General features: G+C 38.3%; 1 protein-coding gene across 2 annotated transcripts in view; it reads left to right on the top strand.

Annotated features, from left to right (window-relative positions):
• Positions 1 to 18,513, top strand: part of ADK (adenosine kinase) — a 474,216-nt gene that overhangs the window by 434,497 nt on the left and 21,206 nt on the right. For both annotated transcript variants that reach the window (XM_081105246.1, XM_081105247.1), the window contains exon 10: positions 5,123 to 5,209. In XM_081105246.1, the coding sequence (XP_080961372.1) occupies positions 5,123 to 5,209 (87 nt within the window). The remainder of the gene's footprint in view (positions 1 to 5,122; positions 5,210 to 18,513) is intronic.

Below are 18,513 nucleotides of genomic sequence, written 5' to 3'. Positions count from 1 at the left end.
TAAAAGACAATTAACAAAATTAGAATGTGGAGTATAGGTTAGATACAGTAATAATAGTTAAGTTTTTTAATTTATCAACTATATTACGGTTATCTAAAAGAATATCCTTGTTCTTAGGAAATACACACTGAATTATTAAGGAATCAAATGTATAATATATGCAGCTTATACTCAAATGGCTTGAAAGAATAAAAAATAATATATACATATATATGGGAGGAACGATAAAGAAAATGTGGGGAATTGCTAAAAACTGGTAAATTTAGATAAACATTATGGAGTAGTTCTATGGATTATTTTTCTCCACACTTTTCTGGTAGTTTATAATAATCTCCAAATAAAAGGATGATAGAAAACAAGCAAACAAAAACATTAGTATTCTGGAAATTACCTCAGTATAAGGAATGGCCAAGGTGCAGGAGCCTCTTTAAAGAATCTTAAGAGTTCTGGGTTTTACCCGGTCATGGTTTTCACGGTCTGGTGGAATTTTTGCCATAATTTTTCTGTCTTTTCCATGCCTTGTGGCAGTGGCAGAGGTGGTGACTGCAGTCTACCTTAAGGTTAAAAACACCTGCCTACCAGCCTCTTCATCCTGCTATGTATCCTCTTCAATTATATCTTCCCTACAATTTAGAGGTGACATCAACAAAACAGTAACAATTAACAATTTCCTAGGGATATTATCATGAGGTTGTGTGTCCACAGTACTAAAATATATAGTTAATTTAGGAGGGATAAGGCTACAGAAACATTCAATCTATCTCTCTGGCACTGAGCAACTGAATTTTTTATTTTATTTTTATTTAGATACTAGGGGCCCGGTGCACAAATTCATGCACGGGAGGGGGGGGGTCCCTCTGCCCGACCTACACCCTCTCCAATCTGGGAGCCCTCAGGGGATGTCCTACTGACGGCTTAGGCCTGCTCCCCATGGCTCTCTGCTCTCTGCAGACCTGCCTGCTTGACGCCATCACAGGCCCTGGTGTCTGCTCTCTGTGGGAGCCTGCTTGCCCTTCGCCACCAGGGCCAGGGGCAAGCAGGACCCTGCTGTCTGCTCTCTGTGGGGGCCTGCGGGGGACTGCTTGCCCCTCGCTGCCATGCTAGTGGCAAGCAGCGACCTACTATCTGCTCGCTCGCTGTGGGGGACGTTCCCACCCCACCCCCGGCCGCTTACATGTGCACCAGCTTAGAGCACCTGGGTGCTGGAGATGTTCCTGCCGCCCCCCCCCACCCCCCGCCGGCCACTCGGCGCCTGCGAGTGTAGGCCCGGAGTGGCTGGGGGTGTTCCAGAACCCCAGCTGCTCTGGGCCTACATGCGGGCCTACAGGCTCAGAGCGGCCTGGGTTGTGAGGACACCCATCCCCGGGACCCAGGCTGCTTGGCGCCGGCATGTGCGCAAGTGGCTGCCCCACCCCTGGCCATTCAGCACCTGTGCATGCAAATTAACCTGCCATCTTTGTTGGGTTAATTTGCATACTCCTGATTGGCTGGTGGACATCACAGAGGGACAGTCAATTTGCATCTCTTTTATTAGTGTAGATCAGTGATGGCGAACCTTTGAGCTTGGTGTGTCAGCATTTTGAAAAATCCTAACTTAACTCTGGTGCCGTGTCACATACAGAAATTTTTTGATATCTGCAACCATAGTAAAACAAAGATTTCTATTTTTGATATTTATTTTATATATTTAAATGCCATTAAACAAAGAAAAATCAACCAAAAAAATGAGTTCACGTGTCACCTCTGACACGCGTGTCATAGTTTCGCCATCACTGGTGTAGATTGTCTACTATAATCTACTAATCATCCCTACTATACTGGGCACAGCATTACAGATGTGTGAGGAGTTTTGATTCTAGCCAGTCTGGCCTCTTAAGCCATTAGAAGTGGAGCTTATGTCATAGTCAAGTGAAAAGTAAATTATTTGTTTGTATAAACTGTCTGGAAAATATTTGAATTTTACTATTTTGTATTTTAAATAAGCTAAATCTCATTCAAACCCTGAATGTCTTATCTAATAAATGACATCAAACAAATCTGAATTGTTAGTGTTTGTTTCCTGTCTGATTGGGGTAGCTCATGATTCATCATGCCCAAACCTTTTTCTTCTCACTTTACAAAAAAGTTTGGTTAGAACTGAGAAACAATGGCTCTGACTTACCTTAATCTCTTAAGTACTTCATCAAAACTGTCATTTTTCTATAATTAGGACAAAAAGATAATTTTGCTACTTGATCCCACAGCTATTTCAGGCCCATTTACTAGTAATACCTAAGAAGCTAAGTCCTAATGAGAGACCTGGGCCTCATTGACTGACTAATGCCCATTCTTATCAGTGTGTCTTAAGATTTAGTGAGGTACTTCATATGCTTATATAGTAAATTGTCTAGAAGGCTATGGAATAGGTCATGCTCATGAATACTATTTGGTTAATTGTGTGAGGTTCTTTTTTGATAGCCCTGTAAACCCACTAACCACATTTCAAAAAAGTAAGAATGTACCAAAAATATAATTGAACTTAAATATTATTGAACATTTGCCTAGCTGGCATGGCTCAGTGGTTGAGTATCAACCTATGAACCAGGAGGTCACGATGCGATTTGCGGTCGGGGCACATGCCCACTTTGTGGGCTCGATCCCCAGTGTGGGGCGTGTGGGCAGCAACTAATCCATGATTCTCTCTCATCATTGATATTTCTATCTCTTTTCCCCTCTCCCTTCCTCTCTGAAATCAATAGAAATATATTTTTAAAGTATATTATTGAACATTGTTTAATCCTTTTTTTAATTATTTAGAACACATTTTAGGATCTTGCAAATGTTCATGGTCATTATTTTGAAAGTTCTCATAATATCGCTCTCCAGGTACAGAAAAATAGAGAGTGGACTGTGTCTATACTGATTTAGGACATCTCTTTTACATTCTTGATATTCTTATATTAGCTTGTATTAATAAAGGAAGAAAATAATTCTACCTTACGTTTCAGGAAATTGAACTTCATATGATCCGGAAAAATAAAGCATCTCAAGGTTCTTCACATACATCCAGGAAAACCCGAGTGGTAACACTGCACTCAGAACTTTCAGTGGTTTAGACCAAGAAGTCATGATTCTAAGAGCAAAGTTTAAAATAATCTCTTTTGGGAATTAGGTTCTATTCAGAAGTAAGGATTAATCCAACCAAAAAGCAATAACTTTTTCAAACAAAGAACTCGAGGAGTTATGTCTAATTGTGGCTTACTTACCATTTATATATAATTATTTTCAAATCTGTAATCCAGTAATTCTTATACTACCTAAAATGTTTTATAGACATGTTATATTATTATGTAATGTAACCCTATTATAAATGGCAATGGTGTTATTAACTTAGCTCGTTTTACTTATTTAGTGCTTGTTTGTTCTTAGTTTATAGTTGTTAATTCCCTTTATAGTATGACTTGTACTTGGAAGTAATAAAACTAGATTTCTTTATAAATATTTATGGTACAGACCTTTTCCTAAATCAGACTTAGCCCTTTCCTAATTATTTCAATAAAGTCTGCTTACATCTTTTTTTCCCTGTGTAACAGTATGTCCTGCATGCTCCCTAGAATTTTAATCCTAGGTAACTATGCCTTAACTTCCAATTAATCAAAATCTTGTTAACTGCCATGTAGGTTCTGGTGTTACAGCGTGTGGAAAGTTAGTTACTCAGAGTTTAAGTAGATGCTTCTGGTATGGAGTCTTCTTAGCACCTACAGCCATGTGGTCAAAAGGGACCACTAAGTGAATGAGCCCTTCTTGACTATCAGTCTTTCCAAGACGATCTTTTTTTGCATTTTCAAATCTATGTTTATCTATTATTGAAAGTATTTATTAGCTGCAGGTACCAGAAGGCAGACAGAACATGGTGTTTGTTTGTTTGTTTGTTTGTGATTTTAAGTTCTTTACTAAGACCTTAAGGTTCTCAGGATCTCCTTTTCCCTTCTCTCTTGATCTTAGGTGAGACTGAAGTTTACAAGTCTTTGACCACATTGTCCCCATAACAGATGCAAATTTGTGATTTCAGAAGTTCCAGCCCCCAATAAAGAGCACTATACAATCTTTTGCAGATGTCCTCTGGGCCAGATTTCATCACAAATAACTTCATTCCATTGTCATGTGCCAAGTTTAAAGTACTGTATTAGATTACTCTGTAGTCAAATCAACCAAGCCCTGGTCCAGACTGCTGTGAGACAAGAGCCCATTGTGTCCTGGTGGCTCAGTTGGTTGGTTCATTGTCCTATACACCGAAAAGGTTGTGGGTTCGATTTTGGTCAGGGTACAAACCCATGGTGCAGGTTTGATCCCCAGTCAGGGCACATACGGGAAGTAACCAATTGATATTTCTCTCATCTCAATGTTTCTCTTTCCCTCTCTCTCTAAAACCAATAAACATATCCTTGGGTGAGGATTAAAAGAAGAGAGAGAGGGGGAACCCATTGAGTTGTTCTGCCCATACATTCAGTGGCAGCTTTCCCTTTTGCTAGTTGACATATAGTTTAAAGGAAATAGTGACTCCCTACTAAAGCATAACCAGGTTAGGTTATTGTAGTAAGCCCCTCAAAAAAATTAGTAACCCTTGACCTTGGCACGAAGTATTATAATAGAATAATAGTTGCATTTCTATTGTGCCGTTGTGATTTTCTGTAAAGAAACACCCAAGAGGAATCATTATTTCTACTTTTAAAATTTATAGCCCTTTACTGTATCCAGGATTTCACTTCCCAGAATGCAGTCAAGCTTGAAGCTTTATTAGAGATCCATGATCCAGTCCTTATAAACACTTCCTTTAGCTTATCGTTTCTGTTCAAGTATTTGCACTGTCCATAAAGGTACTGTTACCACGTACAGTCGTTCCCCCAAAAATGAACCACCTAGGTATAACTCTGAACAAAAATCCATCTGTATGCTAAAAATTACCCAAAAAGCCCTGCTTACAGATGCCTTTGCACCTTGGTTCCTGAGTGCTCACATACAGCCTGGAGCTCATGTCTCTTTGAAAGATGAATGATGAAGGAGCTTCAGCTCTAATGGGTGAATTTGTATATTGAATATTACAAAGAGAAGTCAGTCTGCCTTTCTCTGGCTCTAATTGCAGAAAGTGAAGTCACCGCTTTTGCTGTCTTGGATCAGGACCAGGAAGAAATTATTGATACCAATGGAGCCGGAGATGCATTTGTTGGAGGTACTGACTCATTTATTTTATACTTATAAGTTAAACATTTCCTTAACCCTTGTCTCTACCAGATAGCCAAGATTTATGAATTTAATAGCTTTTAATTTCTTCTTTTAAATAATTAACTCCTAATGTTCTTTCCATATCTACTATCACTATAAGTATTAAGAAGGTATTTTACTACAGGGAAAATATGTATTTTTGACTTAAATATAATTTACTATTGTGCTATCCCCTAGTCATTTTCACAAGATTAATTGTGTCTGTCAGAATATTGCACAAACAAGCTGCATCAAGTACAGTGTGTGGTGTATTCATAGCCCTTTGGGCTTAAATGTTAACATACTGTTGTTCTTTAAGACAAATTGTGATAAATATTAAACAGTATGCTGCTAATAGCTAAGGATTATATTATTTGGTTAACATGTATTTCTAACACAATAGTTGGATGTTTATCTTATTAGGAAGAGTTAAATTTTTGTCTGGTTCAGGCTTAGCAAGAACTGGGACCATTTATAAGGACCATTTTATTTTTGAAATGAGTACTCAAAAACAAGATCAAGATAATTAGGAGATTCTTGGCTTCATTACTTAGATTGATCTAAAATCTGATTCAGAGGTTCTTTTGATACATGTAAGCTCCTTCTAGTTAAGTGTAGGTAAGCTAGGTTATGGTGTGTGTAAAGCTGTAGATTTTAGAATGATAACCCACAGGAGTCCCTCCTGATCTGTTTACTTCTCATACCATCAAGCATGACCAGGAAAAAAAAGGCAAGTGGAGCTGACCATTGTCCTTCTTCTCTTGGAAAATAATTTGAATCATGGTAAACATTTAAGATTATATGGTGGTTTTAACTCAGTATCGTTCAAAATATGTATGTATGTATGTATGTATGTGTTTTAATGGTCTTTTGTAGCACCATAAATATTTCATATTTTCTTCTTTGAAGCTATTCATGCTTAGTCTTAAATGAGCAGTTAACCATTAGACTGGTAGCATGCCCCATGCTCTTTTCTTTGCTCTGAAAGGCTTCATCATTGATTAGAGTATTTTGCAGCTATTTTTTCCTATTCCATACTGCTTCAGAGCTGTAACTCCATGCAGGCTAAAAATATCTCATCCAGAATTGGGCCAACTTCTGTAACACATTAAGGAAACACTATTGATTTCCTGGTTAGAAATTGCTTAAAACAGGAATCTTAGTACAGAAACTTTTAAACTTGTCTCCATGTAGTCTTTTTAAGTAAAATATTTAAAACTTTAAGTGTTCTCTATTTTTATATTTAGGAGGGCAAATGATGGTAACCTAATGGGGCTCTGGGCTATCTGGCTCTGCAACACCAGATTCCCTTCCAGACCCCTGGTTACCTGTAGTGCTTCCAGTATTAGGGAAGAACAGAGACTTTTTGAGGGAGAGAGAAATCATTCTTAGGATACTGATGTAGAACAGCTAGCTCCCCATTTGTATTGTGCTTAAGGTGATGCATGGACTGCCTCAGCAAAGCACTTGGGTTCTTTGTTAAGGATTTTCAGCCTCTTTTTTTATCTTATTCTACTTGCCTAGTAGCTTCATTATATATTTACTGTCAGGGTACAGTGAGGTAAGTAAAGAGGAAAGAGTGCGGAACTTTTTGTAAAGGACCACATAGTGGAAATGTTAGGCTTTGCAAGCCAGACACAGGCTGCAGTGCATAGTTTTCTTGTTCTATTTGTTTGATTGCTTATTTTCTGTTTTATTTTTTCTTTTTACACTAAAATGTAAAAACCTTCCTTAGCTGTACAAAAACCGGCCACAGGCTGGATTTGGCCTTCAGTCTGTAGTTTGCTAACTCCTTTTAAAGACATGACAGCCTCCTCACTCTATTCACTTTATCATACCCTGGATCCAAACACTGCATTTCACTACACATTGCTGGAATCAGTACAGACAAAGAAGAAGGCAAGCTGGTGGTACTGCTGGTACCTCAATTAGGGAGCCATTTTTCTCCCTTTAACTCTACTCTGATCAGTTCCCATGATAATGAGATCTTGAAAGACTGAGTCATGCAATGAGATGAATATGCTGTCATTCTGGCAATGGAATACTTATGTCAACATGTTCAGCACATTCTATGTAAGTTAAGCTGTATAGTAATAGCAATAGATAAATTTATATAGCATCTATGAGCCAATTCATACCTTAAGCACTTTACATATATTAACTCATGTAATGTTCATAAGAGCTCCTGGCAGTTCATTTTATTGATGAGAAAACTGAGAATATAAGGGTTAGGTAACTTGCCTAAAGTCTCATAGCTAGAAAGTAGCAGAATCAGGATTCACACCAGGCATTCTGGCCCCAGATGCAGTGCTCTTACTCACCGCACTGTATTTCTCAGAACTTTTAGGGAAATCTCATTAGGATAGAGAACCACAGACCAGCCCTACTAACAAAAGCTGGTTTTGCCAGAGAGAAACTTCCTCTCATCTGAATAGATGACTTTATTTATTGAACAGGAGCTTTTGTTATCTGGTGGGATTCTCAGGACTGTAGGGTAAGATTGTTGCAAAAAAGAGAGGAGAAAGGATAGGGAATCGAAGGACTGTAGTCCCTGGTGAGTTTGAACCAGGAGCTTTTCCTAAGCAATAGAATTGATTGCACTACAGAGATCCAGAAAGCCAGATCATAAACTTGCTTGGTCAGCATACAAGAAGTTATATGAATCATCTGTTTAGTAGCACCAGGCCAATGCATCCATCTTACAATAAAGGAGGTATTGTTAGTTTAAAATACAGAAAAATTCATTGGCTAAAAACCCCTACTCCCATCTCTACACCAAGGAACTCCTTTTCTGCTAGGATTTGAAATAATCCAGCCATGGGAGCAAACTCCTCCACCTTGCAAATGAATGGAGAGGCAATGACAAGTTTTACATTTACTGTGTAGTTCCTTTTTCTTTGTTTTCTTGCCTGATTATTAATATACTAGAGGCTCAGTGCATGAAATTCATGAGCAGGTAGGGTCCCCAGGCCTGGCCAGAGATCAGGGCCGATCAGATTCCCTGCCTCCCTGCCTCCTCCTTCCCTCACTCCCTCAGCGCCCTGCCGCCACTGGTTGCCTGCCATGTTCCGTGCTGCCCCCTGGTGGTCAGCACACGTCATAGCAAGCGATCAAACTCCTGGTCTCCTGGTCGAACTCCTGAGGGGACACATTGCATATTAGCCTTTTATATATATAGATCTCCTTTCTGAGTGACACATTCTATCTTTAGATAGTTAATATGTGCTCCTATTACTTTCAATTTTTGCTGGCTTAAGAGTGTTTCTGTCTTTTGTGACTTTGCATAACAATATATCATTCCCAAATTTAACTTTTTGGATAAAGCATCCCCTCACCTACCTTGTGCTAATTACATATCTCAGTACCAGAGTACCAGGTGTTCCTATTAGCCACATAAAATATATATGGCTACATCATACGTTTTCATGTATAATTTAAAAATGAATACCCCAAATGTATATAAGTTGAATTCATAGTTCCATCTCAAGGGTTTAGTGACAGTGACAAATCCCTTCAGCCTCTACGAGCATACCTCCTTGTTCTATCTGTTTGGGGTTCTTAAACACTTTGTCACATTTGCCCTTTATTTGTCACTAGCCAGCTCTCATGGAACTACCCTTTTCACATTCTCCCTCAAAGCCCAAGTGCTACAATGGTACCCTTGGAAATGGAGACAATTCTATAATCTCTAAGTACGATTTCCTAATTTCCCAGGTCAGGAGGAAATGTCTTCCCGTTGTCCTGCTGCGCTTAGTCACAGCAGGTTTGCCCTTTCATTTGGAACCCTCTTTGTCACTGCCATAGTAACAAATGGAAACACTGAGAACATTTTGTGACAGGCACTGTCATTGTTCCTGATGAAATCTCTTCCCCTGTGTCTTCCCAGTAAGTGAAACTGAGGAAAAAAATCATAACAAGTACCATGAAAGGAGACCTAACAATATGTTTCCAGTAGGCTGTCAATATGAACTTATGTTAATCTAATATGATTTAGTCGAATTTTTTATGGCAATTGTAAGAATATGGTCTATTCTAGACCTACAAATTATCTTTAGACTAAAAATGAGTATGCCTTTGCCAGGCACAGAGATATTACTCTCAGAAAAATGACTAGAGACCTTACCTAAGGACCAACATTCTTAGAATTTAAAAAGCTTCATTAGTCCCACTAGTGTTGCTCAGTGGTTGAGCATCAGCCTATGAACCAGGAGGTTCCCGGTCAGGGCACATAGCCAGATTACAGGCTCGATCCCCAGTACCGGGCATGCAGGAGGCAGCTGATCAATGATTCTCTCTCATCATTGATGTTTCTATCTCTCTCTCCTCTCCCTTCCTCTCTGAAATCAATAGAAATGTGTGAGTTTTTTTAAAGCTTCATTAAATGTGGTTAAGAGCCCTACATAGCTTAGAACAGTTTAGTATTTTGAAGGGTGGTAAGGTAACTGTGCTGCCTCTAATACTTTTTATTTTTAAATTTCTCATAACTTTAGCAGAGAAAGTATATTACCCTAAAGATATTACCTACAATATGCATATGACTCTTAAAGCCACTTAGCAATCACAATGTAAGTAATTATCCTATTTCCCATCTAATAAAAGGGAGCACTATTTCACTTCCTAATTAATGTTCAGAAAAGAATTTTGGTTAAAAAAGAAAAAAAAAGATTTAAGTTAGCAGAACAGGGATGCTATTTCCTTTCCATGTAGCACCTGCCTATACTTCTGGCAACCATTGAGATTCTTTAAATTATCTTCATATTTCCTGTTCTCACTTTGTTTGTTCCCAAACACTTTTAGCTTACTTTCCCATTCTTCGTAATTGCTGCTTCATTGCGCTATGCAAAGAAGTGATGCAGAATTCTTATGATTTATTTTTCTGCACCACCTTCTTCCTTTGCTGTTAGACTCAGAAGAGTAGAAAATTACATGCTGAGTGTTAAATATATCATTTCTCACACTTCTTTGCTTAAAAAACCAAAACCTTGATATGGCCCACTGTATGTAGAGAACTTACTTGCTGATAACTGAGGTTAGATCTGCACACTCCTGCCCCACCCAGAGCAACAATAACCTTTCATCTTTTAACTCTAGTAGGACATCTTGGTGTTTCATTTCTTAAGCAGCACTTTTCCTTAAAACCATCAAATGAAGTATAGAATTGAATTGGTCATTAGGAATATGAAATTTACCACAGACAGTAGCTCAAGTACATGCAGGGGGAAAGGGAATAGGGGCTCACACCTTGCACAGTCATAGGACACTTTATGATGGGCTACTCTAGTGTTACACACTCAGAGATGTAGATAAGCTGACGTTGGAGGAGAACCACATTTCAAGAACCCTGCCTAAGAGTACTTAAGCCCATATTAGTTCAAGAGGCACAGTTGATTCCCAAGCCATGACAGAAAAGAGAAATAACATTGGTTCACCTGGAATACAGGATGATTTTAGGGTGACGTCTGGAATCTCTCACAAGCATTAAGTGTTCTCTCAGAGATCTAGTACCCTGGGTGGCCTCCATCTAGATGCAGTTATAAACAGGTAATGGAATCCAAAGCACTTTATCTTCTGGAGATTTGGATAAGTCAGAGACACTAGGTTATCAGACCCCGAAGCTCAAATATGAACCTTATGTTCCTATATTTGAATATAATTGAGAAAGTTTATTCTAAGAAAACAGAGTTGATATTTATAAAATTTTATTTATTTGCAGAGGGCCAGAGGAAATGTCATAAGCAAAATTTCTGAAGTTAACTTTCTTAGACATGACAAAATATGTGTGCATCAGTTTTCTGGCCTAGAATATTTGTAAGTCAAATGGAACTAATTATAATCCAATAGTGATCCCAGTTGCTATTATATGGATTGAGTCAGTTTTACCTACCATATCTGTCTGATTCATACAACATGTATCAATTAGCTTTTGCTGCATATCAGCACCCCAAAAACTGTTTATTTAATCTAAAACAACAACTGTTTATTTAGCTTCACAAATCTGGGATTGGCATCTGGGCCTAGGCTCAGCTGGACAGTTCCTCTGGTCTCAGAGGTTTGAAGATCAAGTAATTTGCCCAAGGTCACAGTGAAAGCCAGGATTCAAACTCAGAGTTTGACCCAAGAGTTCTTACCCCTAATCATTTTGTTATACTGCATTCCATTAGTATATTGAAATAGCCAAAGTGGTTTTGTATTTTTTTGTTTGTTTTTACTATATTTTATTGATTTTTTTTACAGAGAGGAAGGGAGAGGGATAGAGAGTTAGAACCACCAATGAGGGAGAAACATCGATCAGCTGCCTCCTGCACACCCCCTACTGGGGATGTGCCTGCAACCCAGGTACATGCCCTTGACCGGAATCGAACCTGGGACCTTTCAGTCCGCAGGCCAACGCTCTATCCACTGAGCCAAACCGGTTAGGGCCAAAGTGGTTTTTTAAACACTAGTGTGTAGACTGGTACCAATCTCTGACCTAACAAATTTAATCAATCATTAATAGCGAAATGAAAATAGGTAACAATATAGTAAGTTTTCATAAAACTAAATGTATTCAAGTTTAATTTTGTCTAAGTGATGTTTAAATTTGTTATAGTAGCCCTAACCGGTTTGGCTCAGTGGATAGAGCGTCGGCCTATGGACTGAAAGGTACCAGGTTCAATTCCGGTCAAGGGCATGTACCTTGGTTGCGGTCACATCCCCAGTTGGGGGTGTGCAGGAGGCAGCTGATTGATGTTTCTCTCTCATCAATGTTTCTAACTCTCTATCCCAGTCCCTTCCTCTCTGTGAATAATCAATAAAATATATTTTAAAAATAAATAAATAAATAAACATTTGTTATAGTATATCTTTATTGGCTTTGTAATTCATGTAATCAAAAAATAAAATCACATGTTGGTAATGCTGATGCATAGCCTGGCCAACCTTGGGACCTAGCAGAGTCTTAGCTATGATAAGTAGTCATTAGAAACAATTTTCAAAACTACATACAAATTTATATGAGATGTAACTTCTGATGTTGTAAGGCTGCTTGCTATCAACAGAGGTCTAAATAAAACAAATGAAAATTAGCAACATGATTACTAAATTCATACCTATTTTCACTTCAGATATATGAATTCCCAAATCTGGGGCGTAAACACAGGCTCTTAATTTATTTTGCCTTTAATTATCCAGCTATCATTGACATTTTATAGAGTTAAGATGTGTATATTTTATTTCCAGCCCATGAAATAGATGACAAATTAAAATCAGTTTCTGTCATCAAATGCTCTTAAAATTTTAGAACCACCCTGCTGTCAGGAGTTGTCAATTGATAAAATACGGGCTTTTGAATTGAAGTAAATATTAACAAAATTTGTTATCTTGCTAATGAATTAGGACATAAAGTCACATAAATAAGCTTACTATCATCTCCTTTATCCAGCAGCTAAGACTTTGCATCGATGGGTCTTTAACATATTGCTTAAAATGTCATTGCCGAAAGTGAGTATTTTTAAAGATCATATTTTCAGTTTTTCACGTTTTCAGACTGTTTTCAGTAATGAAACTGTGTTCAAATGAGGTCTTATCTGAATCAGCATGAAAATGAGATTAAACAAATCCCCATATGGCCGTATTCACATTTTATTTGATGGCTCATGAAGCGACTCCTGGGATGGGTTAATGTTAGGCATGAAACCACGTTCTGTTAAAAAGCCCCATTTGATAGATGAGGAAAGCGAGGCCCAGAGAATGAGAGCCAATGGCAAATACTCCATAGGAGAAGCCAGATCTCCTGGCTCATTAATTCATGAGCCAGTAATTACACATGTTCATAATCCAAATGAAGGTTGTCGGTTAAGCAGTCTTTTAGATAGGCCTCTTGGAATTATATAAGTCAAGAGTCAATATCCCAAATGGATAAAAGCCTTTGATGTAGTTTTTCTTGACATGTGGGTATCCAAGATGTTTTGCTTTAACAATAAACAGAAGCATATGCTAAAATTTTATTTTCGGAACCACATCAAGAGATCACACATTAGGTTTAAAATCAGAATGCTAACCTGATCTTGTACAGTTTTGTTCCATGAGGAGGAATGATCTTTACAGCAGTATTTTGGAAGGAGTTGGGGTAGAAGGAAACCTTATCTCTATGAGTAAAACTGTGCTTATGGATACTCTGCAAGAGCTTCTTTCCTGAATTAGGGGCATTTAAAAGATTCTTTGATTTTTTTTTTTTAATTCAAATGCAATGACAAGTTAATAGAATTTGACAGGTTTCCATTTTCAACCCCAGAAAGAGGAAATAAGTTATCCTCATAGTTATCGCACTGAGCACCTACCTACACTAGTACATTACCCCGTGTGGCTCAGTTGCTCACTTTGTGTGGGAGGTGTGTTGGGCTGAGCTGTTATTGCAGAGGAACCTTTGCTCTGAATTGACTTCCTGTCCATGTCAGTCACTGCACCATCTGACACCACTTAGGCTTTGGTTTTCATTATGCAAATGCCTGCTAGGTCAGACCTTAGCCTGGCAGGCACAGTAGCTTTTTAAGTTATCTCAGAATTTAATGTTTGTTGATTTCCTTTTTCCAGAAAAATCTGTGTTGTTTAACATATGGGTCATGAGTTGTTACTTGAAATTCATGACTTGTTGGTAGTCAATATGAAACAAAACAAAACAAAGTTTTACTAACTAGACTACATAGGATGTGAAAAACAAGTTTACATCTGAGAACTTTTCAGCAGGGGGAGGGGGGGAGACCATTACTTTGTCACATCTGGGTAGTCTAAGCTAGCCAAATTGAAGTGGGAATTTCCTGCCAGATGTTAGTTCTTTGAGCAACCTGTGAACATCTAAAAGAGGGTATATGAGTTCTTATTTGGTAGAGCTATAGACACCATGGAGGTTTGCTCCTAATAGGTAGCAGGTATTTTTATGTACTACCACTAGTCAGGAGGTTATGCAGCCTGTCTGAAGCTAACAGTTTGCTCTTGTAAAATGCTTCAGTATGGAAGGCGAGTTTGGAAGATACAACATCAGGTCTCACAGCTATTATAGCAAGAGTGAACAGTGCATTGAAATGACCTCCCACTGCAGATGACAAAATGTTTTGTTTCATTAATAAAAGCAGGTAAGATTGAACCACCACAAGCATTCCAGATAATTTGAATGAGGTCATTTTATAAAGTCAGTGAAGACCAACATAAGCCTCTAAATATGAAGGAAAATAATCTGAAATGGCAGGAAACATAGCAAGTATTTACACCAGCTTCCTGTTCCAGATGCACATGGGAATTAGGAAGCAAAAATTTCACTCAGAAGAATTGTGCACTAAAAGTAGAAATCTTTATCCAGTGAAACAAGAAACATTTTTAAGAGGAAAAAAGACTTTGCACATGATCTCACTGTTTTTGTCATCCTCTGTAAGGGAAAATATTGACATTTACCAGACTGTTTGCTCCAGCTTTCTGATCTCCTGCAGTTTATTTTTATAACAACCTTATCGATGGGCCTCTTACCCAGCTCTCTAGGTTTAACTGAGTTGAGTCGATTTGTTACCACAGCTTCAAGTAGCTGTTACAGAACAAGCAAGACATCCTAATAAAGCTGTAAACGTGTTTACTCAAACAGAGTATTGATTTTACTTGGAGAGGGAGAAGCCGGTGGTTAGCAGTGTCAGGGTGGATGAATTTCGCTGCAGTTTTTCACTGTCATCTGTCAGGCTTGTGAAACACTAAGTAAAGCCATCAGGGATAATTAGAAGTACGAGAAATTTAGCCCCTAAAATCAGTTAACCACTTGGGAGTTTTGTAGCTTAATTAGCTTTTATTAAAAATTTCCTCTAGTTATAATAGTCAAGCACTTTTAATGGTGCTTTCAGGTAGAGCAAGATTTCAAGGTTGTGACTTGTTAAGTATATGAATTTATGGGTAAAGGCTTTTCAGACTCTCACTCAGTAATTAGGCCAACACTTAAACACCAGGTAAAGAGACGGTGATCTTGTACTCGTACCAGCAGCAGTACATGCTTTTTCTGAAAAATCAATTTCAGGGAAGTAGTAAAGCAATTATAAAATATTTAAAACACGTCTTTGTAGAAAAAAAAATCTGGTAAACATCTTTTTTCTTTTTTAATTCTCACCTGAGGATGTGTTTTCATAAATTTTGAGAGAGAGAGAGAGAGAGAGAGAGAGAGAGAGAGAGAGAGAGAGAGAGAACCATCGATGTGAGAGAGAAACATCGATCAGTTGCCTCCAAAACATGCCCCAGCCGGGGATCGAACCCACAACAGCTAGGTACGTGCTCTGACCGGAATCTAACTCAAAACCTTTTGGTGTATCGGATGACATTCTAATCAACTGAGCCACCCAGCCAGGGCTGGTTAGCATCTTTATTAAACTTAAATATTTTTGTAACACAACAGGATCCAAACACATAAAAGTGTTACTGTCACCCTTGTTTTTAAATACCTTCCTTCATTAAAGAAGAATCTAAAATACTCTGTCCTGCTATAAATTAGTCATCATAGTACAGATAAAAGTGAATGCACAGCCGCGCAAAAGATAAGGGTTCAGACAAGGTGAGTTGCTCACCTTCTACAGAAACTGACTTCACTAATGACCTTGACGAAAGGTATTCAAATAAACACTATCTGCCCTCTTGCAAATGGCTAGAAAAACGTCACGTTTGAAAATAAAATCACTCACCCATGATGATGAACGCAAAACTGAAAATTTATTAAAAATAAGTTTGATCATTATATTTAAAATTAGTCTTCTCATATCTTCTCAAAGTTAAGTGAAACCTAGGACTAAAATCAAGAATATAACCTTGTAAACAATATTTATTCAGTGCCTTACAGTAAACTTCTTTTGCCTTCTTGCACTACTGCCCCAGCCCCTGCCTTAATGACTAATAAAAATAACGATATCTGAGGGATGACCAGTTCTACAGCCTTTGAGTAACAGACTCTGTTAAAAAGGACAGTGAAAGATATTGGAGGGTTTTCTTTGCCTTTCAAATGCCATGTAAGCCAAGCAAGTTGTAAAATTGTGTTATGTAAGAGGGAACCACCAGAGCTTTTTCTTTTAATTTTTCAGCAAGTAAAGGAGGAAATTGTTTTTTTCACAGTAGTATTTGGATCTTTATTCTATATTAAAATATTCAAAGACAGTCAGAGGTAAAAGAAAGGATATGGATGTATTATTATAATACTAGAGGCCCAGTGCACGAATTCATCCGGCGGTGGGGTCCCTTGGCCTGGCCTGCACCCTCTCACAATCCAGGACCCCTCAGAGGATGTCAGAGAGCTGGTTTTGGCCCGATCCCCGCAGGCCAGGCCGAGGGACCCACTGGTGCATGAATCCCTACACTGGGCCCCTAGTATGCATATAAGATCTTTGGTTAGTCTCTTCCCACCCTCCCCACTTCCCTCTGAGATTCATCAGTCTGTGCCATGTTCCCATGCCTCTGCATTGAGCATCTGCCCCCTGGTGGTCAGTGCACATCATAGCTACCAGTTGAATGGTCGCTTAGGCTTTTATATATATAGACATCATACTATTTTTATATGCACATTTCAAAATCCCCCACAATACAATAATTTATTTTGTTCTCTTCAATTTTCTTAAGAATGACAAATATGTGAAGGAGCTGTTGGCATGGAAGGCAGGGTAAGATATAGTAGGGCAGTCATGCTTTGGCTTTAAGGGACTTTTCTTCTGACTCCTTTGGTCAAAAGGAACAGAAACCCATTTCATCTAGCTTATAAGGATTTTTTGTTTTTAAGGAAGCACAAAGCATTAAGGGAAATAGTGGGTCAGAAGTCATGGGTTTGAGCCCTGGTACTATCATTAACTAGTTGTGGGACTATGGACCATTAACATCTCTAAGCCTCAGTTTCCTCACCTATAAAAATGAGTATGCCTAGCCCGTGTGGTTCTGGTTGATCATCAACCCATGAACCAGAAAGTCACAACTCGATTCCCAGTCAGGGCACATGCCCATGTTATGGACTCGATCCCCAGTAGGGGGCATGCAGGAGGCAGCCAATCAATGATTCTCTCTCATCATTGATGTTTCTATCCCTCTATCTCTCTCTCCTCTCTCTGAAATCAATAAAAACATTTATTTAAGTAAAAATGAGGGTAATGAGTACCTACCTCATTTGGGTTATTATGAAAGTTAAATGAAATAATGTTTCATAGTAAGGATTCATTATTATAAAAGAAATCTCAAACAAAAGCCAAACTAAACAAGTTTTCACTGAGAGTGGAGACAGATGGTAATTCTAGATTGGAATCAGTTCTAGAGACCCCAACAGCAGACATTCATGGATTGTCATTCCAGTACTTACACATTAATGTTACTCAGCTGCATTGCATGTCTGCTTCTTCCTACTTCACAATCAGTTTCCTGGTCTTTGCTTTCCATTCTGGCTCCTGAAAGAGAATACTAGGCTAGCTTAATTAATAAGTAGGATCCGGGAAGAACTTTAAGTTGTTTGCTCTTGGGTCAGATGCCTTCCCTTTGGTCCAATTAGTTATAAAGGTTGATTTATAGGACAAAACACATCTACTGACTCCTCAGCAATACTGGAGGTGAAGTAATTATTTTTCAAAAGAGTAATTGATGGCTGGGCTCTACAAACATGAATGTTTTCATGCCATGTCTACGCCCTTTTTAAATGTTCCCTGCAGCATGACACAATACACAGAACATCAAACACCCTATATCTCAAGCTTACAACCTTTCAGTGGCTTATAGTTGCACTTAGACTAAAAATCTAAGCTCCTATTGTGGCCTAAGAGGATCTATATGGCCTTCTATCCTTACAAGTGCATTTCATGCCACTCTACCTTTGTTTGGGTCCTCTGGCTATACTGATCTTCTTTCAGGCCTTAGATACTTTTATACACAGAGATCCCTTTGCCTAGTGTTCTCCATCTACTCTTTACATGGCTATCTCTTTCTCTAGCCTCAACTTAAAAGTCACCTCTTCTCTAATCATTGTAAATAACATGGATCCTTTCACTGTTATTCTCTACTGCTACATATAGTCTTTTTCCTTAATAGCACTTAATACTCTCTGGAATTATTTTACTTATTATTTTAATTACTAATTTATTATGTGTTTTTATCTCCCCAATTAAAATATAAGCTTCAAGAGAGTAGTATGTGTCTTAATCACTAGTGTATCCCCAGAACCCAACATGGTGCCTGGCACAGAGTTGCTACTGAATAAATGTCAGTCATATGGGTGAATAAATAAATCACATTACCAGCTGCAAACAA

This window comes from Myotis nattereri, assembly GCF_964212035.1.
Source record: "Myotis nattereri genome assembly, chromosome: 13".
NCBI lineage: Eukaryota > Metazoa > Chordata > Mammalia > Chiroptera > Vespertilionidae > Myotis > Myotis nattereri.
The sequence above is the reverse complement of the archived record's forward strand: the minus strand, read 5'-3'. Positions and strand labels throughout refer to the sequence as shown.